The following is a 27190-nucleotide window of genomic DNA, read 5'->3' on the forward strand; positions in this document are numbered from 1 at the left end:
TTTTTTTTTTTTTTTTTTTTTTTTTTTGTTTCGCATTCGTTCCCGCAGATATTTTATTTTTCAACCGGTTCGCAGAGATATTGACACGAGTGTCAACGATAAAAACTGATCGACACCGCGTCCACTTCCGCCGATGATTGATAGCAAGGTGTTCCACGTGCACTTTTTTTTTTTTTTTCCTATTTTAATTTAATCTTTTTCCTTTTTTTTTTTTTCCTCCCCTCCCCCGAACACTCGTTCACTCGGTAAGCTACAATCGGTGGATGTATTTCATTAACTCGAGGACGTAGAGAATAGAAAATAGAATTAAAGATATATATTGTTTTGGTCGGGTTAAGTCGTGGAAAATACTCGACTTTCGTGAATTTTTTTTTTTTTTTTTTTTCAGTTATCCGAATTCTCTATCATATCTTATCTATATTTGATTGGACGTAACATATACGTCAAGTATATGTTTTATAAGAGTATATGTTTCATATATATTGCGAAAATGGAAAAAGTGACATCATCAATCAAAGCGGTAAATATATTCTTAATTTTTCGAAAAATCAAAGAAAAAAATCCCTCGAGCCGATAAAAAATATTTCAACATTGAAATCATTGACAGAAAACTGACAATCCCTCCTCCTCCTCCTCCTATAACTTCTCGAAAGAATTATTTCGAGAAACGCGTGATGACGTGACATCGATCCTCCACAGAATTTAAACGATGATTTGTTTAAATTGTTCAAATCGCGTGGGCGAATACGATGGAAAAGGCGAGGAAAGAGCGCAGCTTTCACTCCTCGTGGCGCAGGCCACGTGGTTTTCCGTGTAATGAACGCTATCGTGTCGCGGGGAGGCCGGGTTAATCGGTTGACAAAAGGTTATGTCATTTCACGTTGGCTGCACGCACGCCAGGTACACGCGTGACTTCCTGGTTACACGCTTGCTTTCGCTCGGCTTGTCACTCGATCGAGTTTCCGATCTTAGCGTGAAATCCGATCGCCACGTTCACTTTTCCAAATATCGGGAATTACGGGGAAACGAAGGGAGGATTAATGATGTCGTCCCATGGAAACTTCGTTGGACACATCGGTGGATGAAAACGATGAAAAGTTGATATATCAGAGATCCACAGGTTGTTGTTGAAAACTTGCTGCAATTTTTATTTAAATTCACTGAATTCGGGAGAAATATTTCGAGGGGAAAGAAATGTCTGACAGAAGAACGGTGATGAATTTTGGAATGAAAATGGGACGTGTGGAAGAAAATTAAATTTCATATACATACAGAAAAGAGATAAATGGTTAGAGTGATGTGATTGTATCTGGTGATTGCACGAAAGCAATGTAAAATATGATTCTATTAACACGGTTATATACGGGCTGAATATAGCGTCATCGAATCTACCAGTCGATTCGAATTTTTTCTTCGAAAAGCATTTTCGAAAGCAGAAATATGATTTTTATTTTAGGATCATTAAAGAGAAGCACATAGAAATCTGTGGCTGAAAAGGAGAGAAACGATCGCCTAGCGTTGAAAGTATCTTGACTTTCGATCGCGTTGATGGGCGAGGAACTTTCAAAAGTAAAAGTTGTCGATGCTCAAATTTCTACTCTCCAAAATGCGAGGTTTCAAATTCGTCGTTTTCGCAAGTTTGCCAATTTTTTAAATCAGAAAATGAAAAATTATCAGAGGGCTATTTTAAGAATATACGCGTATCAACGCGTTTCTATAATGTTTCGATAAATAATATTGTGCCGCCGTTGGTTATCTGACTATTTTGTAGTGGTCGATAAATAAGGATTTAAAAAAAACAAAAATATCTTCAAGGAAACTACGAAATAAAAATAACTTTCAATTGATAAATTTTTAATACGTACAACGTGAGCTGATAATAATGTAGAATATTTTTTACGTTTACCAGAAAAATTTAATTATTGATTTAAAATAATTTGTAAAAACTTCCTTCTTGTAATTCAAAGCTTGGCAAAAAAAGAAAAAGAAACGATACGAATTTTCTTCCTTCTCTACAATTGCTGATACATCGAGTTACTATTTAAGAAAAGAAAGAAGAAATATAATAAAATCAACGATGCCAAGAAAAATTGCCTCTAAAAAAAATAATGTGTAGAGCGTATATCCACGCAAGACACGTATCTCGGGATTGAGAACTCAATTGCTGTCAGATAAACGTAACCGCTTGTTTTTCGCTACAGAAAATGCGCAGGAAATGGTGGCCTGATCGCGAAACCAAATACGGAACTGGGTTAGCCGAGTGTCTCGCCATTCTTGGTTCCCTTGGGCACCCGAAGTATCCATCTCTCCAATTACTATCGTTGCCAGTTTCGTACACGATTCGATGTATGTAAAATATAATAGAATTTAATAGAATATTAATATGGAATATTTTTATTTAAATTCTAAATATCCAAGAAAACACATGTTACACTTGCTTAACGACACCGTCTTAATAAAATTCTTGTAAAAAAAATTACCTATAAAAGTATTGATCGAGGAAGGCTTGACAAATGCAGAATAGGAAACATCACAGAATTATTCCAAAAATGATGACAATCCTTTATTATTATACCTTTGAACCGCATTAATGAAGAAAAAACTACAATATCTCTCTTGCGATAATAACGAAAAGCAGGATCGACGCTCGTCTATTCTTCCATCCGATTTCGACTCTGCAGGTTACGACCCGAACGAGCAAACGAGCATTCTAGCACGAGGCAGAGCGTTCCTTCTCTTTCTCAAGGCGGCGTAAAAACGCGGCCTTGCCCGGCACGCGGTACATGCGAACTCGCCCATCCGAGCCCGCGTGATTCATTTCCAAGGCGTTAGAACGGCTCGACCGCTCTCGACTAGAGACAGAGAGAGAGAGAGAGAGATGAAAAAACGCGATCCCGCGACGACAAGGTGCGAGCGAAGGGACACACGCGGGAAACGTGTGGAGGAACACGAGAGCGGAACAAAGGGAAAAAATGCGACACGATCGAGCAAAAAGCAGCTGTTTCGAGTTTATCGGAGTGGAAAAAGAGTGCTACGAGATGGAACGAGCAATCAATAAAACGGAGACAAAAAGGGAAGAGAATAAGAGGAGCGGAAGAGGCGAGAGAGAGAGAGACAAGTGGAAGGAAAGATGGAAGGCGTTTCAGAGGACAACGTGCGTCTTTCTCGCAAGATTTCGAAGCTTTGACTAATAACTTCATTTAAAGTAAAAAAGTAATCAACATTTATCTCTTTTATCGAAAATATCTCGAAAAATGACGCAAGTGATACGACATATATATATATATATATATATATATATATATATCCAACGAAAATCGGAAATGTTTTATTCCAAACGACCATCACCATCACGTTTATTAATATAGTTAACAGTTTCTTCGTATAATTCTCCGTGAAATTGTTGTATACGTTAAATTATCGAAGCGACACGTTGAAGTAAGTTTATTCTTAAGTTGGATATCCATCTTTGTCCCACGTGGGCAGGAGGGAAGGGCGAGTGGCGAGCAGGAAGTCGCGTTTCTGGTACGGAGGTATTGGCACCGTACCGCAGGACGACGAACTCGTCCATGGGATGGCAATGGAAAACAGTGGCGTTGCTACCGCTTCGTCCTTCGTCGACGAGTCGCGGCTGCGCCGTTATAACTGCGGCTTGCGGTCGGAAACACGTGGGAACCTGCGGGAGAGGTGCCTCTTCCCGTCCCAATGTATTGGCGTGTTCGTGGCCTTCCTAGTGTGAGAGCGAGCGGTAGCGATGGCTCGTCTCGAAACTAATTTTGGAACAAATTAGTTTCAAGGTTGCGCGAGAAATGTAACGCGTATGTATAATGAAATATGCATATACGTCTTTGAAAAATATATAAGAAACTGATAGGATTTGCAATATTCCGTTTGAGTGAAATTTTTGAGTTATTCTGTGATCGTGGACCGGTTTGATCAATCAAGAAAAACCTGTGAATAATGGATTTTCATTTTGAAAGGAATTTTGGAAAGGTATAATAAAAATCGGTAATATTGTTGTTCAAGCTTTTATAGTTGAACGGAAAGATTCGAAAAAATTGAAAGAAGGAATTTGCAGCGAATAGAAAATCAAACGTGGAACAATTTTTAATGAAAGTAGAAAATAGATTGGAAAAGGATTTGATCGTGCGCGAAACGTGTTATACCCATCGCTACGGAGGTTGGCCGTGAGACGACGTTGTGTGCGCAACGTCCCGTGAGAATCCATACCCGACCACACCAAGTGCGACACAAAGACGATCCTCCTCCGCCCGCGCAACGTTGCCCTATGAATCCCTTCCGTGTTTTTCCACCCCAGCCCACGCCGTTCCTGATTCTACAAGGAATTGGAGAAATCTTAGCCCCGGTACTCGACATATGGCGTAGACAGAAGTGCCGCTCGATTTAGAAAGCCACTCAATTCTAGACTCTTTTTCCGTTCCAGTGTTGTTCCCTCGCTGGACTGACTTAAATATCCGTTCAAATTTTTCTTTACGATGATAGCCGTGCATTTACAATAAGGATATATATATATATGATTTTTGTTGCGGACGATCAACCAGTTACAAGATTGAGAAATAAAAATAATTTTACGCCTATGGTCTTTTAAATTAAGACTGCGAAAAGATACATTTTATAGATATATTGACGATAATTATGGAAAAAGTTTTCCACAACGTTCTATCTGTGTGTCTTGCATCATATTATCTTGTGCCTTCCGGAACTTGGTTTAACCGTTTTATTAAAATAGATGCAAGTCGTATTTAAAGAACTTTACGAGAAATTTAATCCTGTTTCCTAGAATTTTAATTTAATTTTATCTCTATAAAGAAATCTATGAAAAAAAGAAAGAAAGGAAAAAAGGATATTCACGAACAAGAGCAGAATTTTAAAAAGATTCCAACAGCGATATTTGTCTTGTGAAATCGGCTACAGACTTTTACAGACTAGTGAAAGTTCTTGTTCTTACTACTTTGTTCCTATATCGGGAGGCATGCCACAGAATGAAAGCAATTTCAAAAAAGCTTAATAGGATCCTTCATAGAAAACAAATATTACGAGCGATCGAGACGTTCGTTCTTTCGATGTTTGTGCGTACACAAATGTGTACAAATATGCACGTGTAATATATAAAATATATATCTAAAACATTCGATATCTAATAAGTGAAACAATTCATTTTATTAATTTTATTAAAATTCCATTATTAATTAATCATCCAAGGGAATAATCCAAAGAAACGAAGAAACCCAACCTCCAATACGAAACGATTGATTCCACTGCTTGCGAACCGCAAGAAGGATCTATCTGTTGTTTGTAAAATTTACATTGGAGAACGTAAAAAGGATAAATTTTTTATAAGTAATTTTAATTTTAAGTTTTTAAAATTACAGTATATAATCCCGAAAGGTTTAAAAAATTACATCTTTCAACGAGTAAAGCGACTAAAACAGATTAATTAGATCCTTCACAATTGAATATTTCACAGTAACTTCTAGAATCGTTTTCCAAAATCGGCTCTATTCGCGATCTCATGCGGGATTAATGCTCGATAGGCGCAAAACAAAGCGAATCATGCCGCGTGGACCACTCGAAACTGGTTCTTAAAATGTGTTCCAAAGCGTGTTCCATGCGCGAAACCGTACACTCGAAGACAGACCCCGTGGAAGGGCATCCGAGTGTCCCCACCCTGATTCGATACCACGTGACTGGGTTACAGTAGCGTGTCTACGTTGCTCGCGATCATTCCACGGATAAAAGAGACCGAATAAATCCGGATTAAGCGAACCACCACGCATCCTGACAAGAATCCGGAGCTAACATTTCGAATAATATTCAAGTAGTTGTATCTTTTTTCTTTTTCTTTTTTTTTTTTTTTTTTTTTTTTTTTTTTTCGTTCGATTTTCAACCATCATTAATCTTTCTTATTCATTCGTATAGGATATTCCAGTTCTTTTCGAGGGATATACAACATCACATTACGTTGGATAGTTATCGGTTGGAATTGAAATAGAAAATAGAGTTATATATGAAAATTTAATATTTGTTGAAGATTATGGATTTTTTTTTTAATATCAAACCTTCGTAATTTGAGTTATGGAGGTTTGAATGTATATCATTTTTAATATATTTTATGCCTTTCTTATTGCAAGTATCTTTTTTAAATCAATTTTTTAAAGATTCGAGGTGTGCTGGTGTACCTGCGATGGATGGATGGATTGATTTTTAATTTTTCCATTACGCGTATTACGTGCATGAAATTCTATATGTCGAATAATAATATTTGTGTGTAATGTGTAATACACAAAAATGATAAATTATATTTTTATCTTTTTTTTTTTTAATATTATGCAAAATTATTCTAATTAAAGATTACATTATGTAAAATTATTCTAATAAATGTAACGAACATTAATAAATGTCATATTCTGAAGAGATTATCATATCTTACGACGAAACAGAATGAGACATTAATGGAACATTTTTTATATTAAATTTTGATCCATGCTCGAAAATTAAAAATTTAACTTAACACGTAAAATTAATATTCCTCCATTGATAAATTCATGTATACGTGTCTTTGTATATATCAAGATCGAGATAATTCTCAACGATTCTTTACCTAGCAAAGGATATCACACGATTTTCCCAAATTTATTAATTAATTTGTTTTTTTCTTTTAACAATCGAAGAAAGAACGTGTTAGAATTTCAAAAAGAAATATATTTGACTACGCTAATGAATTAATCTTTGAAGAAGCATTCCATTATTTTAACAATGTTTTATTCCTTTCGTCGATATCCAAAATTTTCGACACGTTTCATTTAAAATACGATGACAAATATACAAATACACCAAATGTGATGCGAATCCAGTTGGACTTGAAAATATTTTTCGTAAATATTTATAACGAGGAAATATTAAACGTTGCGATTAAAAGGGAAAGATCTCAACAACAAAGATTATACAAACAAAAGAGAGGATACAATTTAGAAAAGATATCCATTATTCAATCTCAAATGCACTGCTTGCGCCATTGGGGATATCAAATTAAGATAAATCATTTCGAAAAGAAATATGTATCGATTACATATTTTCTCGTTTACAATCATTGCAAGGAAATCTAAAGAATACACATACATACTCCTACCATACTTTTATATTTAAAGAAAAAATAAACATTCAATCTTCGAAAGACAAAAACGCTGATATACGATATCTTCAGCTCTGAAGAGACCAAAGAAGTAGACACCAAAGAACATTCCTTGGAACGAGAGAGAGACAGAGAGAGAGAAAAAAATCTAACAATTTCCACGGATAGGATTAAAATTTCGAACGGTAGACTTTCCAAGATGGCATTTCGAAGTTTCATACGGCTCGAAGGGCTTATTCGAGAACTGCTTGACGACGAGCCACGCGACGTACCTTTCAAGGTGAGCGGGATTCGTCTTTCGAAAAAAAAACCTCGGGGAATAAAGTGGAGGTGCTCTTTCCTCCTCTCCCTTTCCCGCTCTCCCTCGTGCATATTCCAAAGCTAGTTGGCGCGCTTGTATCGCATCATCGTTACGCGGGAAACTTTGAACAAGAAAACGGGAAACTTGTCATCCTCGAATTAAACGAGAACAAGGACTATATCTCGATTCCAACATTTTTATCATCGATTCTCCTCGCCAGATTTTAATCATCTTGGAATATATATATATATATTTTGATCGCGAACTTTTTAAATATAATTGGCTTTATATTGGTTTTAGTTTCCGTGGAAAAGAAAATTCAGAAATTATTTTACGGGTAGAGGAAAAATCTTGTTGAGATTAGAATTTGTTGAAATCCGTGATTTTATAATAGAATATTATAGCGATGTAGAATTTAGTAGCGATGGAATAGAGGCGTGATCTCGAATGTATTTTACACAACAGTTTTTTTAAGTATTTTGTTTTTTCTTAATTCTTTTTATACCGAGTTTCCTTCTATTCCTATCGTATACAATCGTCGCGATGATTTTGATTCAGCAATTCAGTATATTTATTTATTATAATAAGAATTTTTTTATCATTTATGAATCAAAAATGATAACATTAATTTACTATTAATGTGCAATCTTATTACACATACACGAGAGTAATAGGGAAACCGGTTTCTAACTTATATTAGTTGAATAAATACATATTTTTTTTTTTTTTATTTCTTAGATACATATATGTGTATATATATCGAGACATGTCTCCAATATAATTATATATTATTATCATTATTAACATTTTACCATAAAGATATATACTGATAGTAATAAAAATAACAATAATAATAATAATAATAATAATACTATATTCTCTAAATATTATAGCAGAGATGAAATTTCCTTCCCCCTCTCTCCCCCCCCCCCTCCAAAAAAAACAAACTGGTTCCACATTATTATTCTTTCCTATTCCTTAAATTCTATCTATAACGTATGCGTCCATGACGATGCAATGCGTCAATATGCGACCCCACTTATCAACTGTTTATATAAATACACGAGCGAGCGAGCATATACGAGTAACCTTCTCGAAAATCTACTTCCTTATGGATTTGAACCAGAGGTTTTTTAAAATTTCCTTTTGTAACGTATATATACAAGAAATACGTTAATGTATTCTTAAGAGGTACAAAACGTCAGTTGAACGAGTCTATTCATTTCTAAACAATTTAAGTTACAACAAGTTTCTCCGTTTCGCTTCATCTAACATAAATTTATGCTTCATCTCTTATTTTCCATCATCAAACGAATTCAATCTAAAGCCAACCCTCGATCACGAAATCGAAAAAACGAAAAAGTTTCCCCAAGAGTTGCTTCAAGATCGTCCATCCAAAAATCTACCATCTAAAAATTGCGAAAATCGAAGAAATCGGTAAAAATCTTAACGATCGTTCTTTCTCACAACGACCGACCATAACCTTTCCCATCGCGGTTCAAGATCGAGTAAAAGAAAAGAACGTAAAGCCGAGGAAGTCTAAATGCCTGGTGCAAAAAACAGAAAACGGAAAAAAAAAAAAAAAAAAAAAAAGAAAGAAAAAGAAAAAAGAAATTCGTCGAAGGGATCGTAAACCGGACCTCTAAACGCTAGGCGCGCGCAGGTTCGAGGGTCGAGGCGCGCGTGGAACTGGTCGAGCGACATTTCCCGCGTCTCGCAAGGTGCCGCCAATTTCTCCAGGATTCCGCTTTCCTCCTGGCGCGGCGCAAGTTCGATCAACGCTTCTCGCACGCGCGCCGCCTTTCGAAAGTTGGACGCGTATCCGCGGCGCGCGCGCGTTAAGTTCCCTCGCGGACGAGGACGCGCGCTGGTCTCGGCGGAGGGATCATGGAGAAAGAGGGGGAGAGTGGGTTTTACGGAGAGTGGAAGAGAGGAAGGAGTCGGGGTAGAGATGCCTTGGCCGGCCTGGCAGGGAGGAGGGTGGCAGGAAAGGAGGCAGCGAAGTTGGAGGCGGTGGGGGAGGAGAGAAGCGAGGAAGGCACGGAGGAGGAGAAGGAAGAGGAGGAGAGAGAGAGAGAGAGAGGTTTGGAGGAGGCGGCCTTGAGAACGCGGAGAGAGCAGAGTGAGTCTAAGAAGACGAAGAAGAAGAAGAAGAGGAAGAAGAGAACGACGACGATGACGACGACGACGACGACGACGACGACGACGAAAAGAAGAAGAGAGAGAAGAAAAGAGGAACGTAGGCAAGGTGAGAAGGAGAAGAGAGATCAGCCGAGCCAACTCCAACGCCAACGAACTGCTTCACTGGCAAATCACTCGCGGTTCTCATTCCAACCTTCGATTCCTCATCCGTGAATTAATGAAGCAAGGAAACGTAGGAGCGCCGCTCTCTGGAGGCGCGGCGCACTATCGATGGAATATATATATATATACACACACACACACTGTATACACTGTTGGAAAGTATTGGACCACGGTCGAGAGTGGATCGATCACGGTCAGAGATCGATCGATCGTGACGAAAATTTCTATTTTCGATCGATACCATGGATGGGAGGATTTGACGTTGTGCACGGCGCTCCACGCGCCCGAGATGCGAGTCATTATGCAACTACGGTGACGTAAGAAACACGACGCAAAAGATGAAGATCCAGAGACAAACGTCTTTGTCTTCCTTCCTTCCTTCCTTCCTTCCTTCCTAAGATGCGATGGATAATCGAACCGTGTTAATATTTTTCTTTTTTCTTGCAAGGTGATTTCAACGATGATGATTCGCTTGACGATTATTCGGGCGAGAAAAGATTGGAAGCGGAGTGTATTTAGAATACAACCTTGGAAACTCGTCGAGATTTCCGGAATAATTCAATGACAATTGAACGATCACGCGAAGAAAAGAGATTTGGATTGCGCGGATAAACGTGTTGTTGTACGTATTGTTACTTCTCGTTACGTATACACGTTCGATTAAAACAAAATTAGTGGAAGAAACGTTGTATTCACCGTTGCATGACCGACTAAAAAATCAGTTTTTTACATAAGGAATAGGAAATATTTGGAAGGAATATATCCCTCCCTTACGCGATTACGCTCTTAACGTACCATTATTTCGCGGACAATTACTAAAACCGATAATCAACGATAAACACACGAGTAAGTACACGAGTTACTCGAAATTACATCGAATTATTACATCGAAGAACGTTTAATTATTAGGAGAAGCAGCAGTTACTCGATCAAAATATATATATATATATATATATATATATATATATAATGAATGCCGCGGGGCAAAGAGGGGATAGAAGGCTGTCCTATTGATATTCAGCTATTCGATGTTAAAATTCCTCGGAAGAAAAGGTGAAAAGACGAGCTCGTCGTCGGGGAAAGGGGACGGGCGAGATTGAGAACCACTGGGCCGTGAGTGTGCGCGGCGCAGGTAGGTCGGTTGAACCCACGACTCTCTACGGAATACACAGACACTTGGCAAGATTCGCGAGGTCACGTGCTGCATTTGGACAGGCAGCGCTAATTTCATTATTTATAGCCGAAGCTTTCGATTTGCCGATCGGCCATTATTCCCCGCGTGAACGGCATCGGTAGCGGCTCGTCTCGGTGTGGAAGAGAGAAGATCCTAGATCCGTTGCCTTCTCCGTTTCCATCTTCCTCCGATACGAAGCGCATCGGCTGAAATAGACGGGCCGTGGTAAAAATAAAATCACCGAATCCACAAGGAAGCAACAGCTCGCGTTAAAATAATCGTAAACTTTCGATCCCTCTTTCGCGTCCGGCCGTGGAAATCGAAAATTTTCCTCCGTAACGTTTTTCTGCCAACCGTTGGCAGAGGTGAGAATTCGTTCGATAAAATGATAAAACTTTCCGGATTTTCTTTCTGAAAGAATTCTTTTTCTCTTTTCTTTCGTAGGGGAGTAAGGTAATTTTCGAGAGGTAACTTTCTAAGGAAATATACTTTGCGAAGAGTAGAGGCAAGCTTCGATTTATAATTACCCTCGAAAATATATGTTTTCTCGTGAAAAAAAAAAAAAAAAAATTACTGGACTGAAATGTTGTTTCCAGAAAAGATAGTTTTACTCTCGAAAATTCTATTATCTCTAGAAAGTTATTCAAATCATCATCGACGACTCGAGGAGAAATATTTTCAAGAGCAATCCTCTCGAGATGTTAATCCTAATCTCGAACGAGGAGTTTTATATTCTTAAAAATATTGCTCTGGAAAGTTTACTTTATTAAACAATCACGATAATACGATGCTCCCTCTTAATAACTTTTTCACAATTTATTCTCGAACAGACTCGGAGTCGAGAGAAACTGCATCCGTGTCGGAAATAAATCCGTGTATCGAAACGCAAGGATCAACCGCGAAAAGAAGAGGTGCTCTAAATCGGTCGTAGCGACCAACCAGGTGATATTTCATTTGAGAATCGCTTAAGTTTCTCTTTATCGTTGTTTTCAAGAGCACCAGGTGCTCGAGAGCTAAACGCCGGCATTACGTTTCCTTAGTTTTTAGAGTTGGCCGTGTTTCTGCCTCCCCTCCTCCCTCCCCTCCCCCCCCAACCCGCACGTTGAATTATCGCGTTTCACGATCGATTGTTTGAAATTTCCATTGAGCCCACCAACTCGAGTCGGTCGAGATATCGAATGGCATGAAGCGAGCGGATCGCTCGTCATTTATCAGACCAGCGAAGATTCTTATCGTCGAAACCAGCTGTTAACACCTCTGAACACGCCTAGGTGTCTGCGCGACTTTTCGAGTGGATAAGCGACAACGGTTCCGTTCAAGTGACGAATTGGTAAATTCGGGATGATTTCTGGATCAAGAAACAGAGCAGAGCAGAGTAGAGGGGGAGGAGGAGGGGGGTGTGATTATCTTCGAATCTGAGCCAGTTTAGAGCCAAGCGGCGATAACATTGCCCGTTTATCGAGCTATGAAATTGTTATCGCTCGGATCCACGAAGACGATAATCGATTTCAGCCTGTCGACGAGATACTTCTAACTATTATTACATTCGAAATCTTTTAATCGATTCAATTTTCGGGAATATTGTAATTAAATTCTCCAAGGTTTATCGTACGAAATATTCAAGTTACGATATTTCATTCTAAACTAGTGATTTTTCCATCCTAAATAATCTCATAGATTATTTTCACAAAGAGATAAGAAGTTACGTCGATTTATGCGTTAAAAACATCTTTATATATACGTAAATTTAATATTTCGTTAATATACATGAAAATTAAAAATTAGAGGAAACGTATAATATTTATTTATTTTTATCAGAAACAACGAAGAATCAATTTAAGCACACAACACGCAAGAAAGAGTCAACAATATGAACTTAAATTCCTGGAATCAAGGAGTTTCCATTTTTATAGAAACAATGAAAAGGACACAATTAGAAACAATTAGAAATATAAATATAACTAATAAATTAGAAAACAGGCAAAGAAAAAGAACAAAATTCAAAATAACACCCAGGTTATCTTTCAAATCCTCGATTAATCATTTGGAGGAGCGAAATACGTCGAAACGGAGAAACGATAAAGATTGAGAGACACTGAGCTAGGAAAAAATCACGTTCAAAACGACGTGGTCCAAAATTTGCCAAATTTCACCTGTCCCGCCTCGACACACCTGTATCGACGACGTTCCTAGGTAAGCCATGACTCAGGAAGGCCTCTTGCTCATTGTCACCTTGTCAGCTTCTTACGTTCCTGTTCCACCACCACCACCTCCTCCTCCTCCTCCTCCATTCTCTTTACGCGCGCACACTCGTCCGAGAGAGGCTCGAGGCGCGTGTGTATACGTGTATACGTATATACCTGAACCGGGATTAGGTTTATCTGCTTGCTGGGGCCGGCTCCTCGGCTTTGAAAGTAATTGGAAGGGACGGAAGACGCTACCGCGTGAATGATTGAGCGCGGCGGGGTTAATCGAGTGCGTGGAAAAGCTTGATGCATTCGATAGCCGACCTGCCTGCTTACCTCCACGACCTGGAGGAGCGTGAATTAGATCGGATCCGATTCAGGATTCCCTCCTCCTAACCGACTGTAGTAAACTCTCCGCATTAAACGATTTAATAATCGGATATCGAGTCGAGAGACCCAGAGGTATAATTCTCTTTCTTTTATTTTACGTTACGATCTATTAATTTTGGAAAGGTAAAGATTGAGAAGACACGATTCGATAATCTTTGATAAAGGGTCGATAATTTCGATACTTTGATATATCCTGAAATTTGTCAAAATCGACGAAGCTAGTTTCTAGCAGTAGTGGAGGTCTTCCCCCATTTTCATCGAGGAAAATTGCATTCAATAAAGTATCGAGACGATTATAATAAGAAGAGGGTCCACGTATACACGTATTCCAACCTTTTCAGGCTCGCCTTGAACCTGGCTGGTTGTACGAACAGTTTCACGTGAAACTGGAACCGACCGACGATACGGCTTGATACGCTACCTGCGCACGGCTTTATGCACTCTCCTCGCGTGCCTCGCCTCGTGGAACGAGCCTTCCCTCTTTCCACGCCTCTGCTCCTCTTTGTCATCCACCGATTTACGCCCGCGAAAACCTCGAAACCATAGTTTCATCGCTGGGACGGAAACTGTCCTTCGACTTGTTCGCTCAGGTCGAGGTTAGGCGCACGATCTTTCTCGTGGAGAAATTTGACCATTTGCATTTTAGGAAATGTTGAGAGATCTTGGAACGGTCTGGCAATTCTCAAGATCTTTCGAGAGTTTGGTGGTTGCCAATTGTGCGTGATTCTCGCAAAGAAGGAGGCATTTGTGAAAGAAGAATTTCTTAGAAGGTAGTTCAATTGATGATAATGGATACTTTATTCGTTCCAATATATCTGAATTATTTAATCCAATTGGTAATGATCGTTCTAATAAAACCGTGTTAATTTTCCCAATTTCCTCTATCCAACCTGAGGGGGAAGGAAAAACGAGTTTTTCTTCATCGATTTGCAATATCGTAGAAAGAGAGTTATAAAGAAAGGAATTAAACTCTGCAATGGTTGAAATTTTTCGAACGAGAAATAAATTTTTTCTTTTTCGAGAGAAGGGGAGAGAGGAAATAACGTTTAGAAATTTGCAAAATTACCAGGGGCTCTTAACCAGCCAAGGTGCTGATTCAGTTTGTCGCGAAGCGATCAAGGTCCTTCTTATCCTACCGAGAGGCCGCGATAAGATAAGCCCACCGACGACGTTCGACTTCCGATCAAGCTCGAACTTCTCTCCGCTCGTTCGAAGCGTTCCTTCTTCTTCTCGTTCCAACGCTCCTCCCCCCCATCCTTTCTTCGCGCGATTTATTTTAATAAGGGAGAGGGGGGGAAAAAAAAATTAAGGAAAAGAAAAATTAAATATTCTTGCAAATAATCCCAGCTCCCCGATGCGTTGTAAACGACATCGTAAAGACCTTAAACACTGTAGACCTGTGTCTTTAATACCCACGAGGGACCGAGAATTTCATACTTGAATAAAATGGCCCGAGGAAATCCTTCGTAAAACTTCTATTCCTTTATTTCGAACTTTTACTATACGGTCAAGGGGGGAGGGAGGGTTGGGGGAAGAAAACCGAAGAACGGAAGAATTGCGAGGAATCTTTGGAGTCCAATGGTGGTGTGGCCATGCCTCCAAGTTTAAACGCTGCACAACTACTTAGAGCTTAGAGTCTAACATTGGAATCCATGTAAATTGTTCTTTAACAACGACAACGATATTTGTTGTTATAAATTTTATATTTTTCAGGGAGGCGTGTTCAGAAGGAGAATCCAATCGATTCAAAACTTTTAAAATTATTATTATACGAATACGAATTTTGGGATTTTTTTTTTTTTTGTTCTGATAAAAATACGAAACGAAATATATGGATTTATTCTCGTTATTATCGTTTCAACTTTACTTCTAATCATTTATAATACTTAAATATTTAAAGATGCGTCAGGGGGCCGATAGTTTTAAATAATCGAAAATTTATACGGAATATCTATGCCCGAAAACGAAATTTTTATTAAAGCATAACAAGATGGATGAGTATATCGATAAAAAGAAAATGTAATTTCTCGAACCAGGTACAAAATAAATGCATAAAATATTGCGTATGAAACTATATACTAATTTAAATAATTATTACCCATTATTATTAAAATCTCAACATAATTACATTTAATATAACTTGTTAATTTTCCAACATCACTAAACATTAACAAAGAGATCCAGCACACTTGGACGGAAAAATCCTTCGAAATCGAACTTTACATCCCAATATATAAACCAGCTTTGACACAGCAAACACGCGTTCGCTCGAATCATCGATATCGTGGTGTACAAATACGGGGAATACGACGATTTGAGACAATCGAGAACCCCACACGCGCATTTATTCAAAAAGGGAATCAATGTAGACGATCTTGAAGCAATAAAAAGGAAGAAAAAGAAAAAAAGAAAGAGAAAGGAAAAAAGGTTGTTGAACGAAGCAGTGCGAATGTAGCAGCGTGGAACGCGTATGATAATGAACCCTCGCGATTACCAGACAGGGCCAGCGAGCAGGGAGATGATGTCGAGCCGATAGAGACGTCCAGACCGGATACAAGGAAGGTCGAAGGAGAAGAGGCGGATAATCGTCACCGTGGAAGCTATGCAACCGGCTATCGGTTCCTGGCAGGCCCTCCACCTATCTGGCCCTCCTCTCCACAGACTTTAGAAAGGAAGTCGCGTTCCTCTACGCGTACACCTGCGCAAAAGGGTACCTCCCACCTGCGAGCCACCTGAAATTGCGGATAGAACAGCGTCCCAGACGCTTCCAGGCCCACCTGACTCGCGGACGTGCTCGTTTGTCCAAGATAATTGGCCGATCGATTCGGCTTCGAGCGTTGCCTTTTCGAAACGACGTGCAAACGACGGAGTATGTAACGTTGGATGGGAGAAGGGCATCGATATAATGGCCAGTTTGACTTGCGTTGCCACTAATTTCCTTAGCGTTTTAAACCATGGAGAGTTAGACTTGTCACAATTTCGAATTATACGAAATTCTCGGGAAGAAGATTCTCGCTGTTCCTCGAAGATGAAAGACACGAAAGGGACGTTTGTCAACAAAGAGAATCGATCGTTTAATTTTCGCCATTCGATCAATGAACCTGTCGAATCTCGAAGACTATTTATACACGCGGCTACATTTCGTGATACGTTCGACCGCGCAACGGTCACCAGGAAGATCCTAGCCTAGCCGTGATAACGGATTCTTCGAGTATACTGTTACTACGCTCGAGAGAGAGAGAGAGAGAGAGAGATGGTACGCCAGCGAGAGACGAACGATTGGCACGAAACGAAGTATCGAGCCGTAAAGTTCGAATGCAGACACTGGATGGATACTTTAATTATTTCGGATCTTAAAACTTATTTTCTTTCTTTCTCGATACGCGTTGAAAGTTTCGAGTTGAGAAAAGATTTAAAAGAGGCCAAGATAGGCGGGATCGCAGCCAACCTTGCTATCGAATAGGAAGTTTCTCGGGCCACGCGATACAACATCCTTTTTCAGCAAGTTCGCGTGACCGTCTTTCGAAAGAAAGCACACACCGCGGTAACCTGTTAGTCGATCAGGTGAGCTGTGCTTCGCGTGACGAAAAATTGTTACAGTCGATTCGAACCACGGATTATTTATTTATATCGCGCGCCATCGATACGCCATAATCGAGGCGAGATTGATCGCTTCTTCCCTAATTATCTCGGTGTAAACGGAGAATCCGTCATCGAGTGCGTTTTCCTTGAGTCGTCGATTTTAAAAAAAGAAAAAAAAGAAAAAAGAGAGAGAGAGAGAAATATATCGAGAACGAGAGTTATCGGAAATCACGGAAATCGCGGCACAGTAATACGAAATTCGCGCAGAGATAAGAGAGGCTGCACGTGTATACGCAAACAATCAAAGTTCAAATCAACGAGAAAAATCAAAGATCGCACGAAGAGAGAGAGAGAGAGAGAGAAAAAACTTCCTGACGGCTTGTCAAACATTCCATCCATTCGCAACGAACGATAGGCGTGGAAGACGTGCGAGAGAGAGAGAGAGAGAGAGAGAGAGAGAGAGAGAGAGAGAGAGAGAGAGAGAGAGAGAGAGAGAGCGGACCTTTGCACCCTCGCGCGCGAACGATCGATCAACCGATTCGTAAACCTCGTGATTGTGTTTGCGTCATTTACCTGAAGTAATGCGATCCAAAGGGAGAGCAGTAAAAGGGGTCGTTGTGCATATGCGGTTGTCCGGGCACTCCGGGTCCCTGAGGATGAGCGTGAGGCCCCATCGGGCCGGTTGGTCCTGGTCCGCACATGCCGGGCGCGGCTTGGGGCTGCATACCGGCCGGGCCCATCATACCGGCGGCTGGGCCCATGGGATGCGGACCGGGGTGATGAGGCGAGCCGACCATGTGGGGGCCGGGGTGGTGAGGATGAGGCGAGGGCCCACCTCCACCCATATGCGGGTGAGGGGCGTGAGGCGAGCCGCTCATCATCCCGTGGGGCGGCATGGGGTGAGGGCTTGGAGATGCTCCATTGAGATGGGGCCCACCTGTGACACCGGCGTGCGGCGTCGGTGGACCCCCATGGGTCGGCGTGGTAGCTGGCTGAGGAGGCGGCAAGCTAGGGGGGCCGGTGGGCCCAGTGGCCGCGAGCGGCGGCAGCGGGCCATTCGCCATGTTGTTGAGCTGGGTTAGCGAGGCCGCCGCCGACGCCATCGCCTGCAAGGGATTCGTGGTGACGCCGCTCGTCGTTGTGACGCCGCCAAGGGCTTGGGTCGCGATCCCCCCCTGACCAGTGTTGCTCCCAACTATGCTGCCGGTGTTCCCGGTGTTACCGTTGCTGGACCCGTTGCTGGCCGCGCCAGCGGCGCTGTTCGCGTTGCTCACACCGCCGCCGAGCGATTGCAAGGAGGGCGGCAGCGGTGGCGAGCCGGCGGGGGGCGCTGCCGGGCCCCCGAGGCACCGGCCCGACGGACCGGAGGCGGTTACGCTGCTGGGCGCTACCGGCACGCCGGCGTGCAGTGGTATTCCACCTGGGGGGCGCTGTGCCACCCTCACCGGCATCACTCCCCCCTCCACGACGCCCTTCACCCTCTCCTCGAACTCCCGTCGGCCTGATGATCGGGGTACAAGCGCGGGAATTTCTCGAGCCGAGACTTTCGTTCCGTCGTTCCCTCCTTTTCCACCACGATAATCGACGATCTATCGCTCCTCTCTTCCAAAGATTTCAATTCGACGCGGCTCTCGACTATTCCTCTTCCTCTTTTTTCCTTTTGCTTTCCTTTTTCTTCTCCCTTCTTCTTCTTCACCTTCGTGGCGCCTAGTTTAGTTACACTACTCTCCGGTTTCTTCTTCGATCACCACCACCAACAACAACAACAACACCACCACCACCACCACCACCACCGAGTCGAGTTTATCGACTCCGTCGTATTTTTCGCCTCCGATTACCGGCAAATAGTCCCTTCCCTCGTTTAACGTAGCAGTAACGAACTGGTTCCCACTTGAAACCTCGTTTAATCACTACGAATGGAATTCACCGTGGCCAAAGAATCACAACACTTCACGACTAACTTGTCGACTTCTTTGCCGGTGTATTAAATTCTTCGGTTCGGACGGAAGGAACACGGTACCGTCGTGTATCAAGCGTTTCAAGTTTCAAGTCGATACCACAACGATATTCGTTTCGCGCGGGAATCATCAACATCCCGTGATGACAACTCGAGCCACCGTCCTCTCTTCTCCCCTCACCGGCGGCAAATTCAATTCTATTATCTATCCAATTATCGACCAATTATTTATCGGGGAAGAACACGCGTGTTCCACCTGTTCTCGCACCCACTAAAATATCCAACAACTTGACGATTTTCTTTCCACGACCCTGTGAATAGTATCGATGAACACCAAGAGAGAAAGAAAGAGAAAGATCCTTCTCGAAGTCACTTGTGCACTTGATACGAAGCAAAAATTATATATATATATATATATATTCCAATATCACCGACACACTCTATATTCCATCTATCTAAGAATCACACACTATCTTGTTTTTTTTTAAATAACGACACGCCGTTGAAAACGACACGGCCGTACACGGTCACCGTTTCGCTCGACTACGTACGATGCATAGAGCAGTTAGTGGCAACAGCCAACGAGATATCCGCGGGGGCACGTGGCCGTCACGTCGTCGGCGTCGCGATGCGCACCTACGTCGCGGACCAGCACACCTCGTCTCCCGCCCATCCTTCCTGCCTTCTTCTTCTTCCTCTTCTCCTCTTTCAGCCAACGCTCGCCACCGACTCCCGCGGGAACTTTTAGCATCCCGTAACAGGACTCAGTCGCCGCTAGGCGACCCAAACACCAGGCCAGCGCGACCACGCTGCTTCCCAATTGGATGGCCGCGTTTCGGCATAGTCCGTGTCACGACGACGCTTTCGAGACTCTCGGAGTCCACTCGCTGTCGCTCCCACTCGCAGTCACAGACAACGGGACGCGCGGCTCCTTTCGCACAAACAACTCCGAAAAAAAAAAATACTAAACTCGATTCCTAACTTTTCAACCGAATGCGATTGCTCCTCTCGTCTATTCTGATTCAATCGTGGTAAAGAAGAAAGAGTGAGTGAGTGAGAGAGAGACAAAGACAGAGAGAGAGAGAGAGAGAGAGAGAGAGAAAAAACGCGGTTCGACCGAGCACCGAACTATCGCGAGACCGACCACTGAACACTCTCCAAGTCGCAGTGCGCGCCGATCGACACCAAAGAAACAGACGGAGAAAGAAACAGACACAGGAGAGAGGGAAACGAAGGAACAGAGAGAGGGAGGAGACACGAACGCGGGACAACGCGCGTTGCGTGTCACGAAGTAACGAGCGAAGCACTCTCCGCGAACGGGTTTTACACTCGACGAGAGCAATCGCGTTACTGCGGAGCGGCAGGCGTGGCGGCGCTGCAATCGCACTCGAGCTTTCGAGGACAGAGCGGCACCGATGGAGGGGGAGAGCCACGCGAGGATCTCGGGTGGGAGAAGCTGAACCGAAGCCACGGCGAAAGGAGCGTCGGAAGGGAGCAGGCTCACGCACACGAATCGAAAGGTGGGGAGCCACGTGAGCGCCCGATGCCCGGTGTCCACGCAACACGACGTGGGACTCGCCTTACCTTGCGTTACCTTGCCTTCCCATGCCCGAGCCTTGCTTGCATCGTATTGCCACCCCTGCCGCTCTCGAGAACCCTTTTGTTTTTTTCTTCCCCCTCCTTTCTTCTTCTTCTTCTTCTTCTTCTTCTTCTTTTTACGTTTTCCACAACTTTCACGTTTCTTTGCCGATGTACCGTTGTTGCTGCGTTTTGACGATTTTGGGATTCGACTTATATATTTCGATTGGAAATTCGAAATACGCTCTTCTATAGATCGTATATATCTCTGTATAGATTCTCAAGAATTTTCAACAAGATATGTGTGTGTGTGTGTAAAATTTTTGAATTGTTTCCAGAATGAGATAAGAGTTAGATTAGGAGTACTACTACGTGGGTCAACGAAAAGTGTTAAGATGTAAAGCAGATGTATCGATATCAACAATTTCATGCGAAAATGTAATACAAAAAAAGGATCAAAGATTTTGAGAATATTTTATAATTAAAAGAGAAAAAAGAAAAGAAAAGATTAAAAATGAATTCCAATGAATTGAAACTAATCACAATACGATATACAATATATATTTTTTCAAAACTTTTCTCCAAGTAATACAAATATTCAAAAATTGTTTTCTAAAAATTCCTGATGATATTCTCTTTCAATTATTTTGAACTACGTTTTCTGAAAATAAATAATATCCTCTAATAAGAGATAACGTCGAAGTCACGTCGATCGGTCCAGCAAATATTCATTTGACATGATTGGGGACAACTTGGTGAACATCGTATCATCGTCTATTGAAAAGCAGTTCAACCTTCTAAATCACCAGTGGATCGAAGGAACCAGTCGAGGATTTATTCTACAAAGATCGGAGAAGACCAAAAGTCCAATTTATCGTGTTCAGGGTCAAGTTGAACACATTTGTACGACGTGATGAAGAAGGATGGTCTATCCACCTTGACGCGTGGCGCGTGCGAAAACGACCATATCTCGTGCACTGCATTATACTACAAACCTTATTTTCTTCCCTCCCTCCCTCTCCCCTTTTTCACACCCCCTTTTACAGGGAATATTTTCTACGGAAATTCTCTTATTTGAATTACTACTGGATTACTTGTTTGATCCAAAATTCTAGGAGGAAAGAAATGGTGAACTTTCCACGATCGTTCTCTTCGGGAAAAATTCTAATTTCGAAATGACCGTAACGATGTAATAAACTGTGAAAGTAATTTAAGATTAAAAAGTAATCGAATGGATATTTAACTAGTAAAGAAATTTCATGTTCTCAAGATGCAACGGGCGAAATGGACGAAGAAGATGAACTCGTCGAAAAAATATATATAACTCTCTGTAAAGATATTGACCAAGAAAAAAAACCTGACTTCGTTGCCCTCGATCTTCGTTGGACACCATCAGTTTCGTTTCACCGTTTCGAAGAGAGGGTAAAAATGACCCAGAATCAGAATTTTGTAAAGAAAATGAAACGTAACGAGAATAATTTCCAATTCTCTTACAATACATATTTCTTATCCTTATTACATCGATGTATACGACGACAAGGATATTTTAAACTTTACATTTTAAATATTATTATATAATATTTAAAACTGATTATTAAAAACTGATTAATTAACTAAAACTATATATATGCTTCTTCTTCTTCTTCTTCTTCGTTTCAAGAGAAGTTGCAAAACTTTCGACGATGAGATAATAATTAATTTCTTCTAACTTTCCTGTTTCCTTGTAACTTTATTGTATTTAACACCATGTCGAAGCTTTTCTAAAAATATTATTCTACATTGGAATGCAACACTTATATATATATATATATATAGATTAAAACTTTTACGAAAAATAACAAGCTCGTTCAAAATTAGGGGCACGAAAAATTCTTCTTTGGCCAAGCAAACACCCTTGGACACATGTGTTTAGAACACGTGGAAATTTCTTTCGAAGGGGCCTGCACTCGATATATATATTGTCGGCGTGAAAACAGGTCTGAAACGGTACTAAGCTAATAACGAGGCCCTAACCGCGGCCTAAGGAGAGTAGGACAGAGACTCAGGTAACTCGGTACTTGCCACGCAGGTAGAGTTTGAGACAAGAGGTATCATTGTCCGAGTGGCAGGTCGCCGAAGGCGACCGTTTACAAAGCGGTGGAAATTCCAGGTATCCTCCACATCTAACGGAAAATAACAAAGTTTCCCTTCATTTCTTTTCACCCATTATCGAGAGTATTACCTGAAGTCTACCTCTCCCCCTCACATGTAATAAAATTTTTGGAGAAAACGAATCTCCATTTCGTTTTATTTCATTGTTCGTCAAGACTATTTAGTTTGAGCACAAATTTTCAAGAACAAAGATTTCTTGGTAATTTTTCATAGGAAAATGAGGAAAGAAAAAGAAGATTAGAAAATTTTATGATTCAAGAGAGACAGAGGTTAAACACGCGTTGTATATTTTCAATTAAAAAATTCTAATTTTTAAGAATTCTTCTTCTAAGTAGTTTCTATTTTTTCAGAAAGAATTAAACAAATATCCTTCGAAAAAATTCTCTCTCCATTCTTAAGTTAAAACGACCCAAAAAGTAACAACATCCTTGAATATTCATCGATCACTGATACTCCTAAATACGTTCATTAGATAGACATGTATCGTACTATCTATAATATCTACCATATTTCCGTGCATCTCCATCAATTTCCAAGAATATTTTCCACCATCGCCAAAAACGAAACCACCATCCTTAACCTCAGAACATGTTACATGGACACGTATATTCGACATTCTTCGCTCGGCCTTCCAATGAAATTTCCTATCGTGTGGGTGGCTTATTTCTGGTTTACGCACGACCTTCTGGCACTGGATGCACGCATGCACGCACACAGGGAACAAGAAGGAAGATAGTCTCTCTCTCTTGGTATAGACTACCAAGAATTCCCCGGGACCATTAATCTGCTCGCTGCGACACCACACAGGCCCCGTTTCCCTCCCTCTCCCTTCCTTTTTTCGTCAACCATACTCTCCCTCCGACCAGGTAGAGCCGGGCCCACGGAGAGACCCATCCAGACCTATTGTCCGAGACGTTGGTGAAACGAGGCAGGTTGTTGCACCGATCAGAAACCACTATCACGACCGGAAGCGGCCGCGATCCTCCGGTAAGAGGGGCTAATTGCCCCCGGGGGAGGGGTGCACCGATTGTCGCGAGGAGGAACGGGTTATTAGCGAGGTGGATTCTCTGGCCTCGAAGGTGGAAGGCACGCGTTTCATTGAAAAAAAAAAAGAAGGAATACCACTTTTCTCTCTCTCTCTCTCTCTCTCTCTCTCTCTCTCTCTTGCTCTCTTTCTCTCGCTCGCTCGCTCGCTCTCTCTCGCTCTCTAATTTCAATTTAAGCGAATTTATTCTGTTGCGAAGGAGTTAGAGAGAGAGGATAGAGGCCAGGATTTGAAGAGATAATTAAGTGATTTAGGTGGAAAGCTGTTTCGAAGGGATATAGGGTATACATCGATATTTCTACGAAATTTTGAAAAATTCACGATACGGTGAGGCACACGCTCGGAAGAATTTAAGAGATATTTGATAATTAGTGAAGTTTCGTGGGGATGAACGTCGCTCGATATCCTTCACTGAGAAATTCTGAAAAATTCATCGGAGAAAGCTAAGTATAGCTCTATATAGATCTAATCGTCTAATAGGGTGGAAAAATTCGCATTACATATATATACATATATATATCGCAAGAGGAAGAATTTAAGATATAACAAAAATTGATGAAACTTATCGATCGATTAATAAATCTCGAAAAATTGGGCGGACTAGGAAGGAAAATTAGTAGAACAGAGACTCGCCGGGAGTGTGGTCACCCAGTAGCCTAGAAAAATTCCTCGTTGGCAATGTGGTGGCAAGGTGAGCCGCGCGAGTGAGGAAGGCGAGTTTTCATGGGGCAGGTAAGTGGTAGCGGGTTCCAAGGAGGAATCCTCAGGTGACTCGTCGAAAGTTCGTCGGAGAGGGTCGACAGGCAGGCAGGCAGGCAGGCGAGCAGGCAGGCGAGCAGGCAGGCAGGCGAGCAGAGACCGACGGGCGTCGCGCAAGAAGGAACAATTAGAGGCCAAATAAAGACGAAGAAGCGAGTCACAGTCGAGCGGGTTCGCAACGAGCGTGTGTGTGATTTCGGTCACGCCGCGCGCCTGTACGTTGACCCCTCGAGAAAGAGAAGAGAGAGAGAAAGAGAGAGACAGAGGCAGGCAAGGAAGGAGGGAGGGGAGAGAGAGAGAGAGAGAGAGAGAGAGGAGAGGAGAGAGAACGGAAAAAACGAAGAAACACAGGGGCAGACAGCTGAAAAAGGGAGGGAAAAAGACCGAACGAACCGGGGGAGGGGAGGCTGGAGAGGAGTGAATGGGGGAGGGGGGAGGCGAACGAGGAGAGAGCATTTGCTCACCGTTCTCCTTCGTTCTCCTTCTTCCTCTTCCACGGAGAGGGTTCCTCGACTCGCCTCGGTTCGAACTCGCTTCGTTGCCGCCACGGGGGAGGGACGGAGACACAGGAGAAGAGAGAGAGAGAGAGAGAGAGAGGAGTTACGGGGAGGAAGGGAATACGACCGTGTGCAACCAACAGAGACGTCGTCGCGAAGGAACGATAGGAAGACAGAGGTAGCTCGAGGAACGTTGAGGAGGCTGAGAACTCACTCCCAGAGACGTGCAACCGAGGTACACGCAGGTTCATCGCGAGTTAATCGTACTCACCGTTCGATGATGTTCACACTGGAGGCTATTATAAAAACTACCTTCCGCTTGCTACCTTCCTCTCACAATCGACAGACATTCCGCGTCTAAAGATTCTCTGATTGTGAGAGAAGAGGTATCATCCCCCTTTTCTTCGAAACTTATCGTGCAAGCGAAGACAAATATAGATACAGACAGATGGAAATGGAGATCGAGAAGCCATAAGTTAATCGCATCTTCCTCTCCCTCTTCCAGAACAGAATTTCAGATACCTGAGAAATCTTAGATCTTAGATCTTAGAAAAAAGATCGTCGCGTGAGCAAAGATCTTCTTTTTAATCCATCCAAAAATCTTGGAATCCAAGAGGGAAGAGGAGATTTCGCAAGATCGAAACAGAAACGAACGGAGTGGTTCGTCGGTCGTCATAATCACGAATAAGAGCGAGGGTTGGGTAAGGTGGCTTCTTTAAAGTAGAGTATCCTGTCGTGGCCGATAAGTAATCTCGTACCGGAACACCGGAGGCGTGGATACGAGCCCTTTAAGAGCGGTTCATGTGTATTCGACATGCGTATTACGCGTGCTCACCGGGATTTGTCACGCGTCGGCTAAAGCCGCACTCTCGCACAATGCGACAGTACAAGATTCGCAGGAAAACCAGTCCTTGGCCCTTGGCAGTAACAGTATCTACCAAACTCGAAGAGAGGGAAGACTAATCTCAACTACACCTCCCCGATAATCCACCCCATATTTTTCGTTCGTCCTTTCTTTCGACCGTACAGAGAGATCATCAATTATTATTCTTCCATTCGTTCGATTCGAGGAACGAGTCACCTGTAGGATCGAGCAAACAAGCATCGCACCCCTTGCACGAAGGTTCCTCAAGTGCTCTAAGCTCGATATACTTAGCGGTTACCCAATCAACCTCAATCTAACCCGGCACCTAGATATCTGCTAACTCCTTGGCGACAGACAAGATCTAAACGGATCTCGTCGATCCCTGTAGTATCAAATCTCCTCGCCCTTCGAACTCTTGTCTCTGCGAGACACTTTTTTTACAACTTTTCAAGTTTAAAATCGCACAAACGTCGAATTTTTGTCCAGCAAAGAGTTGGACAAAATGAGATGATCGACGGGAAGATTGTTTACAAGCAAACAATCGGAGGGGAGAGAGAGGGAGATAATGTTATGCGGAGGATTAAGGGGCAATCTTTAAAGGTCATCTAATTATGCGGTAAAACAGCGTTAATTCGCGGTTAATTTCTTAACGAGATAATTCGGTGGCGAGGGAAAGGGTGGCGCGCGCGGTCGCAGCCTCTAATGGCTCCTACGTCCGGCAAAATAGGGGGGGAAAAAAAGGAGCAAAGTGGGAAGAGAGAGAGGGAGAGAAGGTAAGTAGGGAAAGAGAGAGCGGGGTGGGTGAAAAGAGAAACGGTGTGTTAATTAATTGGCGCGTAATTAAAAGCCGCAGCGACACACCGTGGGTCGAGTCGAGTCGATACACTTCAAAGAATTCGTGACGGTGAAAGATATCGGTTTAGCAGGCGCTACCCCGCGACAAGTGGACTCTCTTCTCTTCGTGAAAGAGGAAAAGAGAGGGAAATCAGAGTAAATAAAAAGGAGGAGGGCTAGAGATGATCGAGAGTGGACGATGGATCAAAGGGAGCGGATCGAAAGATTTGGACGCGGCGAGAGACACTCGACACTTTTTCGAGTCGAGGGTCTCCTCTTTCGCGGACAGTTTCCCTTTCGACGATATTATTCCCCTCGAAAAGGAGGAAGAGCCTCGAAAATCCGGGATAAAGGAGATTGGAAATCGGTTAAAAACAAAGATACATCAAGGATGCGCGAATTTATCTCGCGCGT

The 27190-nt window shown here is 42.2% G+C and overlaps 1 protein-coding gene across 4 annotated transcripts in view; it reads right to left on the reverse strand.

Moving 5' to 3' along the window:
- LOC122719534 (LIM domain-binding protein 2) overlaps nucleotides 1-20359 on the reverse strand; it is an 83556-nt gene extending 63197 nt beyond the window's left edge. For all 4 annotated transcript variants that reach the window (XM_043945446.1, XM_043945445.1, XM_043945444.1 and 1 more), the window contains exon 1: nucleotides 17664-20359. In XM_043945446.1, coding sequence (XP_043801381.1) covers nucleotides 17664-18541 — 878 coding nt within the window. In that variant the 5' untranslated portion in view covers nucleotides 18542-20359. The remainder of the gene's footprint in view (nucleotides 1-17663) is intronic.
- Between the last annotated feature and the right edge of the window lie 6831 nt (nucleotides 20360-27190).

This window comes from Apis laboriosa, unplaced genomic scaffold, assembly GCF_014066325.1.
Source record: "Apis laboriosa isolate Shangri-la unplaced genomic scaffold, ASM1406632v1 scaffold83_cov151, whole genome shotgun sequence".
NCBI classification, from domain to species: Eukaryota; Metazoa; Arthropoda; class Insecta; order Hymenoptera; family Apidae; genus Apis; species Apis laboriosa.